The sequence below is a fragment of the Giraffa tippelskirchi genome, chromosome 7 (assembly GCF_054371585.1).
Source record: "Giraffa tippelskirchi isolate mGirTip1 chromosome 7, T2T-mGirTip1v1.2.pri, whole genome shotgun sequence".
NCBI lineage: Eukaryota > Metazoa > Chordata > Mammalia > Artiodactyla > Giraffidae > Giraffa > Giraffa tippelskirchi.
The window spans coordinates 22891286-22910391 of NC_137281.1; the positions used below are offsets into that span (position 1 = coordinate 22891286).

The 19106-nt window shown below is 41.9% G+C and overlaps 1 protein-coding gene across 7 annotated transcripts in view; it reads right to left on the reverse strand.

Annotated features, from left to right (window-relative positions):
* Positions 1–19106, reverse strand: part of PMFBP1 (polyamine modulated factor 1 binding protein 1) — a 443606-nt gene that overhangs the window by 10245 nt on the left and 414255 nt on the right. For all 7 annotated transcript variants that reach the window (XM_081512567.1, XM_081512571.1, XM_081512570.1 and 4 more), the window contains 9 exons: positions 17815–18036; positions 11261–11431; positions 9751–9861; positions 7485–7611; positions 7232–7389; positions 3476–3716; positions 1343–1532; positions 1009–1162; positions 133–300 (listed from right to left, as the gene is read on the reverse strand). In XM_081512567.1, coding sequence (XP_081368693.1) covers positions 133–300; positions 1009–1162; positions 1343–1532; positions 3476–3716; positions 7232–7389; positions 7485–7611; positions 9751–9861; positions 11261–11431; positions 17815–18036 — 1542 coding nt within the window. The remainder of the gene's footprint in view (positions 1–132; positions 301–1008; positions 1163–1342; positions 1533–3475; positions 3717–7231; positions 7390–7484; positions 7612–9750; positions 9862–11260; positions 11432–17814; positions 18037–19106) is intronic.

Genomic DNA, 19106 nt, shown 5'->3' on the forward strand with positions numbered 1-19106 from the left:
GTGTCTTTCTCACCTTCCCTCCCTTCTCTCCTGAGGTCTGAGTACTCTCAGCCTCTGTATCCCGCCAGGCCATGCAGGGCTCAGGTTCAACCCTGGGATTCTTAACCCTGAGTCTTCCCAGATTCTCCTCACCATCTTTTCTTTCCTTTTTTCTTCCAGTCGGAATGTCTCGAGCTCTTGCTCCATTAACTTCTGCTGATCTTTGCTCTTTTTCAGTTGCTCCTTTTTCTCCTCCAGCAATCTGGTTACCTCGTGAAGTTGTTCTTCTAGATTGTTTTTGGAGGAGGCTTGCTCCCTGTTCTGAGACAATAAACGCTGGGCTGAAAGTCACTGTTAGACACCATATTTGGTGGGGGGGCGGGGGTGGAAACCCAACCCAGGCAACTGTTCACAGAGATGACTGAAATAAATATGAGGACAACTCCTTGGTTATTTAGCATGTATAATAAAAAAATTCCCTCAGGTTGAGCAACATTTTTTTTGGTTCAACTAGATATACTTTCTATTTATAGATACAGGTCTCACTTATTTACCAAGTCTTTCCACATAAAAACTTCTTTGAAGAAATTTTTTAAAAATAGTAGAAAAATACAAAAAGAATAATTCAAAGTTAAAAAAAAATTAAATTGACTGAGAAGGAGACCTTTTGAGTCTCAGAAAAAGAAATAATATTGTCCTTTTGTTTTTAAGCTTAGCCCTTGAAAATGCTTATTATTGGTTGTGGGAACTGGAGCTGACTGGCTGGCTTGGCAATTCTAACACAAATTCTGGACAAGTAGTTTGCAATGGATTGGTGGTAGCATCTTCCCAGATAAAGAACAATGCAATTTTTTTGGCTTCGCTGCTGGGCTTGTGGGATCTTAGCTTCTGACCAGGGATTAAACCCAGTCCCTCAGCAGTGAGAGAGGGGAGTCCTAACCATTGGACTGCTGGGAAATTCCCAAGAGCTATGCATTTAGTCTTAAACAGAGCCAATGCTTGAGCTGGCCACCTGCCTGCCCTCCGTACCTGGTATTGAATGTGGTTTATACGATCTAGCTGTTCATTCAGTTTTACATCTTGCTCGGCCAGTGTCTTCTGAAGCTGCCTCTTTTCCTTCTCTGAAATTTCAAGCTTTCTCGTGACCTCAGAGAATTCTAAAGTCAGCTCCTCTATCCGTTTCCTAAAGCAAAATGGCAACAAACAAACAAACAAACACAGGCGGCTAGACTTCAGGTTCCATGTCAGTGGACTGTGGGCTAGCTGCAACAGGGCTTGCTACCCCACTCCTGGGCAGCAGCCCACGGTGCCCAACTGGCTCACGGGGGGACAGAGCCTCTGTCTGGAGGTGGATCTGCAGTACCTGCTGGGGGTGAGCTCCTCCTCAGCCGTCAAGGAATCCCTCTGCAACTTCTGAAGCTCCCTCTGGAGCTCCTGGATGGTCTCTGCCTTCTGCTTCTCCAGGCAAATACAGCTTTGTAGCTTCCTCTGGCAGTCCTCCAGGTTGTCATTTGCCATAAAGGCCTCTTCTTTGTAGTCGGCTGCTTGCTGAGCTGCAGAAGACAGGAGGTGACCCCTGGAGCATGTCCATGAGTGAGAGGAGTATGTGTGAAGATTGAACTCTCAGATGAGACCAGTTTAAAAATGTCTGCTCCTTCATGTTGTGACTTACTTCAGCTTCCAATCTGTCTTCCTCTCTATTTCATTATCACTCCTGAAGAGCTTGGTTAAATTATCTGTCTTCAACCTACCCACCAGCCATGAACTTCTTCTTAAGTTAAACAAATTGGTAGAAATTGCTCAGTATCTCTTTTGCGACTCACCCTGTCACTGGGGACAAATCCTGACCCTCATGGAGTTTAGCTGTACCTGGTTCATCTGACATAGCGAACACAGTAATGTTAAACTTATGCTGACTGTGAACTCAGGAAGCAAGATCTAGAGCCTGGGCCTTAGAAGATGGAAGAGAAAGGTAATTCTTGGTGGGGGGGTGGAGGTGGATTGTTAGAGGAAATGCACAGTGAAGGGAAGAGGGGGGCATGTCTGAAGAGGATGGGAAGATACCAGTTTAACTGGAAAGTGAGAAGGAATGGTGGGAGACAGTTAAGTGCATGGACTCGAGGTGGGTTTTGAAGAATGTTGAAAGCCTGAGAGAAATATTTAGACATGAATTGAGTGGGTTCCTGAGCAGGGACCTGCCATAAAGGAAAGAGTGTTTTAGGAAAAGTGGAATGTCTTAGAATGGAGAAAGATTTCTCATGATATCCTTTTAGCCCACTTCCTTGCCGACACTGGGTATGAAGGAAGAAGCACTCAAATAATTTGTTTACTGGAGTTTCTCAACACCAAATACCTCCCCACTTCCTGTTGTTTCTCCTACCATTTCTACGTTAAATATCCCTCCTCTCTCCGTTTTTTTTTTGGGGGGGGGCTTGGAGTACTGGAAGGAAGATGGTGTCACTATGGAAATAATTATATACCCAGAAGAAGGGAGGAGGATTTTTTTTTTTTTTTTTTAACAAGGAAGAGAGCAGGTTCAGCTTTGGGAATGTTGGGTTAGTCAGGAAGATGGATGCAGCTAGTCTCTAAAGACAAGACTGACTAGGTGCCATGTCAGGGCTGGGGCTCCAGGCGTTGGAGTCGCCTGCAGAGGAATGTGGCCACAAGGAGCAGAGGCGCTCACCAGCAGAGGGAGAGGAGAGGAAGAAAGGGTCAGATCTGTGGAAGAACGAGGGACCTGTCATGTCTCCAAAGCTAAGAAACAACCACTGAGGTGTGGGGGCCAATGGCGTGGACATACACAGAGTTAGAGGAGGGCGAGGAAGGACACAAGCTTTGAAATTTTTGTTTCCAAAATTGATACACTGCTCACACAACATTTATCCTTTTAAATTGTATAGTGCAGTGGTTTCTGGTAGACTCACAAAGTTGTGCGACCATGAGCATATAATTCCAGGACATTTTTTTATCACCCCCAAACAACGCATATCCAAGGCAGGAAGTTACTAGTGACCCCTGAGAAAGCGCTTTCAGCAGAGGGGCAAGAACACAACCCACGCTTTAAGTGAATGTGTTCGGAGGCCAAAAAAGGAGAGAGAGAGAGTTAAAAAGCAGGGAGGGAAGAAGTGAATGGTGTGATAAAGGTCCCAGAGAAGGTGGAGAGGAGTGTGGTACAAAGAAGCAGGGTACAGAGCTCTGTGCTCCTGTGAGGAGGAAAGGAGAGGTTGCCGAGAAAACGTGGGCCTGTGAGAGCAGCAATCTGCTTTCCCAGCCTGAGCACCTGCTGTGTGGTGGGCGCTTCAGAGGGAAGGTCAGGTTGGGGTGAGGAAGGGGCTTAGAGGGCGGTCCTAACTGCTGTGAGGTGAGATGGGATCCCGAGGCGATCGGAGTGAGAAAGTGGAGAGGGAGAGGGACGCGGCCATCTGGAGAGGGGAGGGGACTGCTCTGGTCCAGTGGGTTGGAGGCAGTGGGGACAGTGCTTGCCCGGGGGCCTCACCAGCCAGCCTCTGCTGCTGTTTAGCGTCTTCGAGACAGTCCTTCAGCTTCTTGATCTCAGCTCGCAGGTGCCCGTACTCGGCCTTGCACTTGTCCTGCCTCTCCTCCTGGATGGCGATTTCCAGTTCGTTTGTCATGCACTGCTGCTTCTCCAGCTCCATCTCCTTTTTCACGAGGTTGTTCTGAACCTGCGCCAGTTCCTTCTCTAGCTCGTGCAGCATTTCGTCTTTCTCCTGGAGGAGCTGAAGAAAGTGAAGTGTTAATGCTGATGGAGGCCTGAGGAGCGGCAGGACCAAGTCAGCTAGAGATCGCCCTGAGCCCCAGTCCAGCCACCGTCTTCTCTTGTCTGGATGTTGTAGTAGCCTCCACCTGGGCTCCTTGCCTCCCCTCGGGCTATTCTCTGACAAAGAATAGCAGCCAGAGGTGGGCTTTTACAAATGCGAGCCAGATCTTGTTATGCTTCTGTTCAAAGCCTCCACTGGGTCCGCCTCACTTGGAAAAAGGCCAAAGTCCTTACAAAGACCTCCCGGGATGCTCACGATCTGGTACTTGGCTACCTGTCCGACTTTACCTCTTGCCTCCCCTCACTTGCTCTGCTTCTCAGCTCACTCCCGCCTTAGGGTGCCAGCCCTTGCTATTGCCTCTGCATGGAATATTCTTCAGGATCTCAGCCTGGGTGGCCCTCTTTCTTCATTCAAATTTCTGCCCAAATGTCACCTCATCAAAGTCCTGAATACCCTGGGTAAAAGAGCCACCAAGTTGTTTTAGGAATCCATTAGTACCTAACATTTTATTGTAAGTTTTGTTATTTGTTTGTTGTCTGTCTCTGTAGACTAGAATGCAAGCTCCACGAAAGTAGGGATGGCACATGTTTTATTATATTCTTCATGCCTAGAAGAGTGCTTGGTGTATCACAGAAATTCAAAAATATCTGTTGAATGAACATATGAGTGACTCAAAGCTGCTTATCCAGACTCCTCACCTCCTGTTGTCATCTCTCCAAATATCTCCATTTAAAAAAATTAATTTATTTTTAATTGGAGGATAATTGCTTTTTGATATTGTGTTGGTTCCTGCCATACACCAATGTGATTCGGCCACCGATATACATATGTCCTCTCCTTCTTGAACCTCCTTCCAACCTCCCACGCCATCCCACCCGACTAGGTTGTCACAGAGTGCCGGTTTGAGCTCTCTGCGTCACTACAGCAAATTCCCATTGGCCATCTGTTTTACATATGGTAGTATATATGTTTCCATGCTACTCTCCCAGTTCGTCCCACCTTCTTCTTCCCCCACTGTGTCCAAGAGTCTGTTCTCTATGTCTGTGTCTCCACTCAGTTCAGTTCAGTCGCTCAGTTGTGTCCGACTCTTTTCAACCCGATGGATTGCAGCATGCCAGGCTTCCCGGTCCATCATCAGCTCCCGGAGCTTGCTCAAACTCATGTCCATCGAGTTGGTGATGCCATCCAAGCATCTCATCCTCTGTCATCCCCTTCTCCTGCCTTCAATCTTTCCCAGCATCAGGGTCTTTTCCAAGGAGTCAGTTCTTCGCATCAGGTGGCCAAAGTATTGAAGTTTCAGCTTCGGCATCAGTCCTTCCAATGAATATTCAGGACTAATTTCCTTTAGGATGGACTGGTTGGATCTCCTTGCAGTCCAAGGGACTCTCAAGAGTCTTCTCCAACACCATAGTTCAAAAGCATCAGTTCTTCGGCACTCAGCTTTCATTATATCCAACTCTCACATCCATACATGACTACTGGAAAAACCATAGCTTTGACTAGACAGACCTTTGTTGGCAAAGTAATGGCTCTGCTTTTTAATATGCTGTCAAGGTTGGTTATAGCTTTTCTTCCAAGGAGCAAGTGTCTTTTAAGTTCATGGCTGCACTCACTATCTGCAGTGACTTTGGAGCCCCCCAAAATAAAGTTTCTCACTATTTCCATTGTTTCCCCATCTATTTGCCATGAAGTGATGGGACTAGATGCCATGATCTTAGTTTTCTGAATGTTGAGTTTTAAGCAACTTTTTCACTCTCCTCTTTCACTTTTCATCAAGAGACTCTTTAAGTTCTTCTTAGCTTTCTGCCATAAGGGTGGTGTCATCTGCGTATCTTAGGTTATTGATACTTATCCCGGCAATCTTGATTCCAGCTTGTGCTTCACCTAGCCTGGCATTTTGCATGATGTATTCTGCATATAAGTTAATTAAGCAGGGTGACAATATACAGCCTTGACGTACTCCTTTTCCTATTTGGAACCAGTCTGTTGTTCCATGTCCAGTTCTAACTGTTGCTTCTTGACCTGCATACAGATTTCTCAGGAGGTAGGTCAGGTGGTCTGGTATTCCCCCCTCTTGAAGAATTTTCCACAGTTTGTTGTGACCCACACAGTCAAAGACTTTGGCGTAGTCAAGAAAGCAAAAGTAGATGTTTTTCTATAACTCTCTTGCTTTTTCAATGATTCAGTGGATGTTGGCAATTTAATCTCTGGTTCCTCTGCCTTTTCTAAATCCAGCTTAAACATCTGGAATTTCACGGCTCACATACTGTTGAAGCCTGGCTTGGAGAATTTTGAGCATTACTTTGCTAGCATGTGAGATGAGTGCAATTGTGTGGTAGTATGAACATTCTTTGGCATTGCCTTTTTTGGGGATTGGAATGAAAACTGACCTTTTCCAGTCCTGTGGCCACTGCTGAGTTTTCCAGATTTGCTGGCATATCGAGTGCAGCACTTTCACAGCATCATCTTTTAAGATTTGAAATAACCTCAGCTGGAGTTCCATCACCTCCACTAGCTTTGTTCATAGTGATGCCTCCTAAGGCCCACTTGACTCCACATTCCAGGATGTCTGGCTCTAGGTGAGTGACCACACCATTGTGGTTATCTGAGTCATGAAGATCTTCTTTGTACAGTTCCTCTGTGTATTCTTGCCACCTCTTCTTAATATCTTCTGCTTTTGTTAGGGCCATACCATTTCTGTCCTTTATTGTGCCCATCTTTGCATGAAATGTTCCCTTGGTATCTCTAGTATTCTTGAAGAGATCTCTAGTCTTTCCCATTCTATTGTTTTCCTCTATTTCTTTGCATTGACCACCAAGGAAGGCTTTCTTTTCTCTCCTTGCTATTCTTTAGAACTCTGCTTTCAAATGGGTATATCTTTCCTTTGCGTCTCCACTGCTACCCTGCAAATAGATTCATCAGTACTATCTTTCTAGATTCCATATATATGCGTTGCTCAGAGTGCATGTGTACTTAGGCACTCAGTCATGTCGACTCTTTGCGACCCTCTGGACTGTAGCCTGCTAGGCTCCTCAGTCCATGGGATTCTCCAGGCAAGAATACCGGAGTGTGCCACCAGAAATTTCAAGGAAGAGCTCAGAATTCCACACCACCCTCTCCATTCCCGTGCCCCACCCACTTCCTTCCCCTTGTCTGCTGCTATTAAGTCCCTTCAGTCGTGTCCGACTCTGTGCGACCCCATAGACGGCAGCTCACCAGGCTCCGCCGTTCCTAGGATTCTCCAGGCAAGAATATTGGAGTGGGTTGCCATTTCCTTCTCCAGTGCATGAAAGGGAAAAATGAAAGTGAAGTCGCTCAGTCGTGTCCGACTCTTAAGCGCTGCAATCTCACTGCGGATGCGTGGGTTCTCTCCAAGCAACGCCAAGGATCATAGAGCCGCAGAGCCGGCTCCCGCCAGGCCTGGCCTCGCACCTGCCATCTGGCGGTTCCAATCAGGGAGCTCCTCGCTTTACCTTGTCTTTCTTCAAACCAAGCTTCTGGGTCTCGGTGAACTGCGCTTGCAGCTCCTGCAGCCGCCGCTGCATGATGATGACCTCCTTATCTTTCCTCTCCACGTGGGCAGATGTCTCCTCCCGCAGCCCGTGCAGGTCCAGCTCTAGCTTCATCATGTCTACAGCGGGAGGAGACAGAGCGCTTCTTGCTCAGAGGGGCGCTCCGCCTTCCGGGGCTCCCCTCACCCCCCTCTGCCGCTGGCCCACGGTTTACCCTTCATGATGTTTTTCTTCTGTTCTGATACGGACTCTAGCTCCATGCGCAGATCCTTCACGAGGTTCTGGTACTCCTCCACGTGCAGGCACTGGCTGTCTTTCTGCTCCTGCAAGTGCTTCAGTATCTGGGCAGACGGAAGAAGAGCGGGGCGGGGTGAGGACCTGCGGGGAGAATGCTCCCTAGAATGCCGAGGGTCCAGACAGGCGAATCCGGAGGGACACAAAGCAGAAGAGTAGTTGCTGGGGGTGGGGGGGGAGGGTTGGGGGAGGGAGGATGGGGAGGATGGAGAGCGATCCGTGATCGCTCATGGATATGGGTCTCCTTTTGGAGTGATGAAAATGTTCTGAAATTAGTGGTGATGTTGCCCAACTTTGTGAATATCCTAAAAACCACTGATTGTACACTTTAAATGGTGAGTTTTCTGGTATGTTTGGAGAAGGAAATGGCAACCCACTGCAGTGTTCTTGCCTGGAGGGAGAGTTCCATGGACAGAGGAGCCTGGTGGGCTACAGTCCGTGGGGTCACAAAGAGTAGGACACAACTGGATAACTAACACTTTTCTTGTATGTTAATTATGTCTCGATTAAAAAATAAAGAGTAAAAAATAAAAAAGGATATGGCCGAAGTCACCTGCTCACACAGAATGGAATGTGCATAAAAGCCACCCCCTTCCTTCTTGCCAGACTCAGAGTGATTCATGAAGCACTAGTGTGTGCTGCCACAGACACTGATTCTTACCCCAGGGAGCTGACCTTCTGGTGGGGTGAGACAGACAAAGAGCATAAAGCAGTGACTTACAGAAAACATGAAAAGCTGATAAGTGCTATGGAAGAAACAGGTCAGCAAAAGGGGAATGGAGATGTATGGGGTGGAGGTGAGGCGTGCTACAACTTTAAATAGGTTGGATAGGTTAGCCTCAGTGAGATGGTGACCAAGGAGGAACGATTTGTTGTCTGGGCATCATGCGATGCTGGGGAGATAGTTTATGTGATTTCAGAGTTGACAGTGATGGTGGGCTGCACCATGAGGACTGAGGGGAGCAGCTGGAGAAATGCAGGGCAGTCACTGTATGACCTAGGTGTTGGCCCTGTAGGGCCAGTTGAGGGAATAGAGGTGGCTGGCCCTAAGTGAGATGTGAGTAGTTCCAGTCCTAACAGAATATTTACATAATGGCTTTGGGTAGGATATATAAAATGGTACGGGAAACTGGATTCTGTTTCTTGAAGAAATCTGTACCTTTAAGAAAAATGGAGTGTTAAAGAATTTAGTAGTGTTTAGTAGATAGAGAGTTTCAGTTTTGCAAAATGAGAAAGTTCTAGAGATTTATTGCACAATAATGTGAATATCCATAACACAAATAACTGCACATTTAAAAATGGTTAAGGTGGTCAATTTAATGTCATTTTTTTCCCATTATGAAACATTAAAAAGTGAGGGAGGAATAAAGATATTTCTCAAACATGTATGAGATCTTGCTATATGTCAGGATGTGAATAACGTGGGACTGACCTTTAAAATATATGTTGACAGATGTACAAGGAGAAATTCCAAAGTTCATCCAGACTCTGTGGAAATAGAAAGTCCTGGGAAAAGATGCATCTCTGCTCCCCAACCAGGGGATCCCTTGGAGAGCTAATGCGTGTTGATTCTCTCTACCACTTCCCTTTACCACTACACTATTCAGCATCGGCTGGCCTCATGTGGCTGGCTTTATTTTACTTCTCAAATTCAGACATGACTGACTTCAGATCTCCTAGAAAGGACCCTCACCTTGTTTTCACTATTGTATTGGTTGGTCAAGTCTCAGGATTTGTTTACATGGCTTAAATGCTTTTTCATTATTTGAATCAACTTTTGAGATGGCTTTGAATTTTGAAAACATAAGAGTTTTTAAAAAGGGAGTGAATTTGAATTAATAATCTTCCCTAAATTTGTTGCTTTTCAATTCCAGCCAGAAACCAGAAGGCTGGAAGATTCTTTTGAATCTAGCAAGCCAACAGGAGTCTCTGTCTTGTTAAGCTATACCGTTGGACATGAATGAAGAGATAGGTGCAACACCAAAATTCAATTTCAAAATCTAATCATGCCAGACACATTCCTTGGGTATATTATATACAGTATCCTTATGGCAGGGCTGAACAAAGTGAGGCAAATATAGAATAAAATATAAAATGTAGTATAAAAATTTTAACAAGAAGGAGAACCCAGAATCAAACTCAACTCAGCCCATCCTATCAGGCACAAATAGGCAAATTTCTCCCACCTTTTTGATGTCTTCACAATCTTCTGAGGAGCTAGGGGGGTGTCGGTGGGTGGCTGTATAGGAAGCAAAGTCTGCTTGTAATTTTATCAAAGCCTCTTCACGCTCCAGAACCTGCAATGCAGCACAAATCAGTTACGCTGGATCATCAATGCAGCTGGCTTGTTACTAGTGCTATTTTTGCAAGGTGTTCCTTTGTCAGCCCAAGTTTATTACAGCATTGTGTAATTCATATTATATAAACTAGGGAGAAAGAATTATGTTTTCAGTCTTATATCAAGGCTCATTAAGGCACAGACAGTGGTTTTTCTCGAGTCCATCAATGGCCACACTTTGGACCCCCTCTTGATCCTCTCTATGTGGTCCAGTTTATGAGGCAGAAGAAGGTTCTTTGGAGGCAGTGATGGAAACATGTACTGAATCTCTCAGAAGATAGGATTCAAAGTTCAAGAAGTAAAGAAGGAAGTTTCTTATGGATTGAGTGAATATGTATGTTTTTTAAAATTAAAAAAAAATGAAACTTTAGTTCTTGTTTGTTGAAAATAATTCAAATAGAACCCAAGCATTGAAAATAAGAAGTGAGGGACTTTCCTGGTGGTCCAGTGGCTAAAACTCTGAGCTCCCCATGCAGGGGGCCCAGGTTTGATCATTGTCAGGGAACTAGATCCCACGTGCTATAACTAAGAGTTTGCATGATGCAACTAAAAATCCAGTGTGCCACAAATAAGACCCAGCACAGCCAAATAAATAAATACTTAAAAAAAAAAAAAAAACAACTTAAAAAAAAAAAGAAGTGAGACTCTCCTATCCACTTATTCTCTTCTTTCTCATTTCTACTAAGGAGGAGGAACACTATTGGTAATTTACAGTAGAGGTCCCCAACTTCTAGGATCTAATGCCTGATGATCTGAGGTAGAGCTGATGTGATAGTAATAGAAATAAAGTGCACAATAAATGTAATGCACTCATATCATCCTGAAAGCATCTCTACCCCCTTCCCCATCTGTGAAAAAATTGTCTTCCAGGAACCGGTCCCTGGTGCCAAAAAGGTTCAGGATCGCTGATATATACTTCTATATTATGATCAAAGACTTTAAAAAATAAAAGCTGGATTGGACTCTACACAGGATTCTGAAACTTCTTCTCAATAATATACCACAAATATCCTTCCATGCAGCCCTTACAGATCTACTTAATCCTTTCCCTTGGCATATTATTATTTCATAATATGGATATCTCTTTAATAATTTCTCTTAATCTCTTTAACTGTTTCCTTACTGATGGACTCCTTGGTTGTTGAGTGAGATTTTAAGTCTCTTTAGAATCTCAGACTTAGTGTGAGTTTGGGATACACACTGAGGAGAATATGAACAAGAGGCAAGGGCATGTATACGTAAGACATGTGAGGAGTGATGGCAAAGAGATTACTTTAGGTGATTCTTTCCCCCTCCTCCCTTTCCTCAAGACTTTATTTTGAGTCTCTTGGGAAAATGTTCTAGAAGGAGACACTTACCAAAGCGTTACTGCAGGCTAGCTTATTTCGAAGTTCTTGTATTAGATCATCCTGTTCAGAGACCTTTTGCCAGACTTCAGATAGTCGTTTCAGGGTCTCTTGATGCTCTTGAATCATGCAGGAAGAAGTATATATACGCACCTTTGAATGATCACCCTTGTTCTCAGGATCCTGGGATATTTAAAAGTGATAGGTTGATTTTGAGCCAATTTTGGAGTCAATTTCAGAATGCCATGAGCATGAACAATCTCTAGACCTATATTCTAAAAGTTCATGTTCACATATCTGATTCATATATGTGAATCAGATCTTCCAGGACAAAAGAAAAAATTTAAAAGTGCTCATACAATAAAAAGTTCAAATGGTTCACAAGAGAATACACTGAAAAGTAAATCTTGACCCTCCATGACCCAGGTCCCCTTTTCCGTAATGGTCTATGTTACTAGTTTTTTGTATATCCTTCTGGGGATAGTTTATGCATATTTATATATCATTTATATATATGTATGTAACCCCCTACTCTTTCCCTACCCAAGTGAAAGTCTTCTGCATACTATTCTAAACATTTATTTAGGATATTTTCCAAATTTTAAATAGATCTATTTGTAGATCTATCTTATTCTTCTTTTAAAATTAATTTCAAACTGCACAAGTAATACACACATACAAACATATATAAAATCTTTACAGAACACTGTAGGGACTTTCCTGGTGGTCCAGTAAGAATCTAGTTTTCAATGCAGGGGACTCAAGGGTCAACCTCTGGTTGGAGAACTAAGATCCCACATGCCAAGGGGCAAGTAAGCCTGCATGCCACAACTAGAGAGAAATCCATGTGATGCAAAGGAGGCTGCATGCTGCAGCTAAGACCTGACAGCCAAACAAAAACAAAAACAAAACAAACACCAAACTGCTCCACCCTAAACCCCTAAAATGAAAAACACTGTAATATTACAGGCAAGTCTAAATTTCTCTTTGACCACCACCTCTAATCCCATCCTTACTGCATTCTGCAGAGATGATAACTTGTGCATATCTTTCTAGAACTTTATCTATACGTTTACATACATACAAATGAATATTGTAGAATACAGATATTATTTTCACTTTTTGAAACATAAATTTTTTCCCAACAGGATGTCTTAGAAATTTATCCATGTTGGTACACGTGCCTCTATCTTGGCTCTTTTAAATTGCTTTTAAATATGTTTATCTAGTTTCCTATTGATGGGAAGATATGTTGTTTCCAAGTTTTTTTCTAAAATGAAGCTGAAATGAATATTTTTGCACATAAATCTTTGAGTAGCTATTCTAGTTTATGTATAGATTAAATTTGTAGGTGTATTATAGGACTCTATCTAAACAGGGTCTATTTAAAACTTGGATAGCTGTTGCATGATTATCCTTCAAGGAAATTTTACCAATTGACACTCTCATCAACATGAATATGACTGTTTTCCTAGAACTGTAGTTTTTATTTTTAAATGTCTTTCTCTAGATTATCTGAAATCATGCATGAAGGTTACTACCTGTTCACTGGTCTGCACTAATAATGGGGTGAACTGATGCAGAGAAGCAAAAAAGAGGAAAAAGTCCTAGTTTGGATGGTAGATCCTTTCTCCATTAAACTATCTCCCTAACTGGGCTTTTTCAGGCAAAGTTAGAAATAGTTCATGTTCACTGAGCATGAAAGTTGCCCATGAGTATATAAATAATTCAGTGTCTATGTGGAAAAAGGAATGGGGAACAATAAAAAAGTTAAGAAACAGAAAGATGATATCTACAGATTCCAATATCTGAATACTTACAGTATGAAAAATATAAATTAATTTTAAAGTAATAGAAGAAAAATTCCTAGAATTGAAAAAAATGTAGATCTTCAGATTCAAAGGATCAGCTAAGCGTTGAGAGACTTAATGAGAAATAAATTTTAAAAAAATCCTGAGCCTAAAAACCTCTAGAGTTCAAAGAGATAAAACAGGTGACTCGCACAAAATGAGAAACAGGTTGAAAACTAACAATTCCTCTTTAACACTGCATGGCTATAGTTTTCTAAGACTTAGTTGCAAATCTGTATACCCAGTCAAAATAGCATTCATGAATGATGGCAAAATAAACCTTGTTCAGACATGGAAATTTCGAGAATTTTTACCATTCATTGTTGTTTCTGAAAAAATTAACAAGGAATTATTACAGCAAAAGGAAAAGTCTAAGAACGCAGAAGAGGTGGAGTATACTGCTTAGTGAGTAAAAGTTGGCCTTATTTGTAATCTTAAAGAAATGTACACTTTGTCTGTCATATAACTAGCTCAAGAAATTAAAGAAAAGATGAAAAGTTTTCAAATTCATTTACATTAGGGTAGCATAATCCAGACACCAATAAGAGATGAGAACACATAAATTTAAGTCATCAAAATAATCTCACTTCTGAAAATAGATAAAAACTAAATGCTAATATACTTACAATAGCAGCTTATTATAATTTAGTTTAGCAGTTTATTATGATATATATTATTTTAATTAAAATTAAATTAAATTATTTAATTAAAATAATAATATATATCAAGGAGGATTGGTTCCAGGAATGTAAAGATTGTTCTATAAATGAAAATCTATTAATTTATTACACTTCATTACAGGAAAAAAACTCTATGATTACTTTGATAGGTGCTAACAAAAACATCCAATAAAATCCAATATCTATTCCTGGTAAAAATTCTTGATAAGCTATGTAGAGACAGTTACATCTCTAACTTCAAAAAGGATATTAACAAGAATCCAAGAACAGATATTATACTTAAAAGTGGAATATTAGAAACATTTAAAAATATGAGGAGCAAGGCAAGGATGCTACAATTTTACACTGTTCTGGAGGTCTTAGTCAATGTGGTAAGATGGAAAATAAGTTGCATGAATGCCAACAAGGAAAGCAATTTAGGAAACACTGAGATAGTCAACTAAAAATCTGGGCACAGAGCTCAAAAATAGCAGGATAAGAGTTTTTCTTTACATCAATAATAATTAATAAAATTAAATGTACAAAAGAGCTCATTCATAACACAATAACAACTGTAATACATCTAAGAATAAACTTAAGCAAGAAATATGTGAGATCTATAAGGAAAAGTGTAAAATCTTACTAAAGGACACACAAGAAGCCTTGAATAAAAGTAGAAACATACCATGTTCCGTGTGTGTGCATGTTAGGTCACTTCAGTTGTGTCTGACTCTTTGCGACCTCAGGGACTGTAGTCCATAAGGCTCCTCTGTCCATGAGATTCTCCAGGCAAGAATACAGGAGTGGGTTTCCATGCCCTCCTCCCGGGGATCTTTCCAACCCAGGGATCAAACCGGTGTCTCTTGCATTGCAGGCGGATTCTTTACTGCTGAGCCATCGGGGAAGCCTGTTGTGTTCCATAGGGTATGATAATTTCCCCCAAATGAATATAAAGTTTGAAAGTAAGACAATATGAATTTCACCAAGACAAGAGATACAAAAATGACCAAGAAATATTTGAACATAAAGGATAGTGAAGTTGGACCTGCCCTAAAAGGAGGTGTGAAAACATACTATCAGTTAAAGTTACTATTAAAAACAACTCTGATCTTGGTGCAGGAACTGGCAAGTAGATCAAAAGAATAGAGAATCCAGAAAGAGATTCGTATGTATTTTGAGCTGGCACTTCAAGTCAATGGGAAAAGGCAGGGATGTTTCATTAGTGGAGTTGGGACAACTGGAGATCCATTTTGATAAACATAAAATTACAGCCTTCTCTCATTATTTATATGGGGCTTCTTGGCCCTGGGTCGGGAAGATCTGCTGGAGAAGGGATAGGCTACCCACTCCAGTATTCTTGGGCTTCCCTTGTAGCTCAGCGGGTAAAGAATCTGCCTGCGATGCGGGAGACTTGGGTTTAATACTTGGATTGGGAAGATCCCCTGGAGAAGGGAAAGGCTACCCACTCCAGTATTCTGGCCTGGAGAATTCCATGGACTGTATAGTCCACGGGGTTGCAAAGTTGGACACGGCTGAGCAACTTACACTTTTACTGTCTTAGGAGGGTCAGTGGTAAAGAATCTGCCTGCATTACAGGAGACACAGGAGATTCAGGTTTGATCCCTGGGTGGGGAAGATCTCCTGGAGAAGGAAATGGCAACCTATCCAGTATTCTTGCCTGGGAAATCCCATGGACAGAGGAGCCTGGCTGGCTACATTTCATGGGGTCTCAAAGAGTTGGACATGACTGGACAACAAAACAGCAGCAGCAGCTCATTGTTTATAAATGAAATATATTTATATACACATACATATATATATAATACATATATTTTCCAGGTGTACTAAAGATAAAAACATAAAACTACAAAATTATAAAACTGCTAAAAGACAGTATAAGATAAACTTTTGTAATCTGGGGGGTAGTGAAGGCCTTCCTAAATAAGACGTAAAACCCAGGATCTATTTAGAGAAGGGCTAAGAGATTTAGTTTCATAAAATTAAAAACTTTTGTATGTTGAAAAATACCATTAACAAGAAAAAATAAAAATTATAAACTGGGAGAAAATATTTGTAACATATAATGAAGCATTATTACCTATAATATAGATATAGAAGAACCTTCTAAATCTATATCATAGAAGGTGTAGAACTGTCTATGCTGTTGCTGTTTAGTTGCTCAGTCATGTCTGACTCTTTGGACTCCATGGACTGTAGCCTGCCAGACTCCTCTGTCCATGAGATTTCCCAGGCAAGAATACTGGAGTGGGTTGTCATTTCCTTCTCCAAAGAACCTCCTATAACTCAACACAAAAAAGGCTAACAATCCAATAAAAAAAGGTTAAGGATTTAAAAGCAATTTGTAAAACAGAAACCCACAGGACAGATACACTCATGAATAGGGCTCAGTACTTTGTTCATGAGGTGGGCACTGTGACGCGCCCCCCCGATCCCCTCTGGCAGTGAAAGACTTATTCCTCTAGCTGTGGGGGTGCTGCTCTAAGACACTTCAGCTGTCAGCCTTTCTTGGGAATTGCCTGGGCTGAAGAAAACATTTGCCCAAGGTCATATCTTTCCCTAGGAAGACAGCTCACATCCAATCACTGATCACCATGGAGATAGAAAGGCCAGCTCTCCTCTCCCCAGTTTATAATTGCTGTAGAGGTCTTTCCAGTCTCAAAGCTTGCCATGAGGTTGACTAAGACATTTGCTGGGACAGGTCAATGTCTCCTTCTGCCCAACCCTGCTTCTTTTCCCTTCACAAGAGCTGATGCCAAGACCTTTCTCTAAAAATGTCTGACATGCCAGTCTGTCTCAGAGTCTGCTTCCTGGGGAGCTCAACCCATAATTATTAGAACTAAAGGAAATAAAAATTGTAATGAGAAAATCTGTTTTATTTTCCCCCATCCATCAGTTTAGCACAACTTAAAGAGACTGAAAACATGCCCTGTGAGTGTAGGGAAATTATTGTTGGTCAAAGTGTAATCTGGTAGAACCTTTTTTGGTATTCAATGTAGAATTATCTTTAAACATTAAAAATAAGCATTTTCTTGACCCAGCAAAATCCCACTTCAGGAATTAACCCCTGTATATGGTGGACAAACAGGTCAGTAGATGGCACGGGGTACAGTCATACCACAGAATACAAGGTAGTAACTAAAAGAAATCATCAATTAAGAAAGAAAAGAAAAAATCATCAAGATATACACTTAAAAAGCAAAGTGCAGAACCACATTTTTAAAGTGACTCATTTATGTAAAAAGAAAACCTTAACATTTTATATATGTAAGTGTATAGCAATAGGCTGGGGAAGATTGCCAGCACATTTTGAGTTACTGCCTAAGGGGAGGAGAGTGGGATGGAGAAGGCAAAGGTGGACTTTTACATTTAATCTCCATAATTCTGTCTAGAAAGCCTATATTGTTGTATTAGTTGTATAATTTTAAAAAGCAATTAAAAGAAAAAAGAAACAAGTTCAGGCATTTTGGCTCTTCTTTGCTATGTTTCGTGACTTTCTCCTGCTATTTGATTCTGAAGCTATGATTTGCATGAGTCTTGTGACCTAGAAGAGCCCCCATGGCAACATGGAAGATTCGGAAGCTCATTTGGTAATTTACTTTCTGCCTTATTTGAAGTGGTGGTTCCTTATATTATCTTTCCTTGTGACTCATATGGTAAATAATCTGTCTGCAATGTGGGAGACCTGGGTTCGACCCCTAGGTGGAGAAGGTCCCCTGGAGAAGGGAAAGGCTACCCACTCCAGTGTTCTTGCCTGGAGAATTCCATGGACAGAGGAGCCTGGCGGGCTACAGTCCATGCAGTCCCAAAGAGTTGAACCCACTTTCTTTTCTTCTCCTTATGTTAATTAAGGAGTCTTAACATTCCTAAGGAGCAATCTTACAAAAGATGTGAAGGCTTGAAGTTCAAAGCTGAGGGCCACAAAAATCAAGGGAAGGAATGACAGCTAGTTGAAAGTTCGGGTTTCTGATGGAGAGGGTGGGACCATTACAGGGACCACTAAGAGCTCCTGGTCCGAGTGGTCTGGTTGAAGTCCTACCTGACCAACGATCCCACTGAGCTCCCCCTCCAACATCTTCACTTGGCACTCCAGTAACTCGATGTTGCTCAGGGAAGTCTGGTATTTATCCCTGTAGAGGTTTAAGCTCCTTTCGAGGGAGACGATTTTGTCCCCGGCCAAGGCGAGTTGCTCCTGGGCCAAATGGAGCTTATCCCCCATGTTCTCATTATGATTTCCCAGTTCCTCCTCATAGAGAATCACCTGTTGGTATAGGAAAGAAACCACACTGAACCCATGGAAGCATCTAATGACAAAAGGATATGGCTATAAGACAGCATGCAGAGGAGCCTTATATCTTAACTAGAAACCCAGATGCAAAGAATAGGGCCAGTGCAGATCTAAAAGCTACAGTACGTAAAATCAGAATGGTAATGATTAGAAAAACTTTTTAAAAAGATTGTCGTGTTTGGATGGTAAGCTTCTTAAAGGCAGGGACCATTTCTGTTTCCCATTCTTCCTGGTATGTAGTTAATTCAATAAAGATATGTTAGTTTATTAACAGGAATGAATGTATAGCTCCATTTTTAAAGGGCTTGAAATGGCAGTATTATTTCTTTACTAGGTATTCTCTAGAGGTCTAATTTAGAAAATGTGGAGTCCCTGGTGCACACAGGTCTGCTTCAGCAAAGTTCCCTACAGACAGTGGGGGAATAGGACCTGAAGCTCCTGGGGAATTTGCATCCTCCTTATTTAGGTTCTTTCTCTTCCTAACCAATTAATTAGTCAACCAATTGAACAGATATTTATTGAATGCTCAAGAACAATGTCTTCGGTGCTTAGGGGTATTTATACTTACACAGCACAGGCTCCTCCCTCACAGCATTTACAAACTCTTATTGGGGGAGATACAATTTAAAATTTGCAAACAACTCTTGAGTGTGCTAAATTATATGACTTGCGTTACATGTATTGAAGGAGTTAAGAGCAGGAGAGTCATCAAGGAAGGCTTTATTTGGGTTCAAATAGTTCAGAATTCAGATAGAACACATTCTATTGATTTAAGCTGATATATTTGCTGCCTGCCATTTAAGAGTTGTCTTAGGAAAGGATCATTTACTTTGAGGTGCTTATTAGGGAAGAAAAAGAGAAAATGAATATTTTATATTCATATGTTTATAACAGAAGCTGTCAGGAGGCCTGCCTATACCCCCTTGACACTCACCATTCCTCCGTATGTTAACTCCCTTCCTACTGCAAGCATCTTCAGTTTTTTTGCCTGAGGGATGCACTGGCCCCAGGAGCCCACTCGAGCCGAGGAGCAAGACAAGACA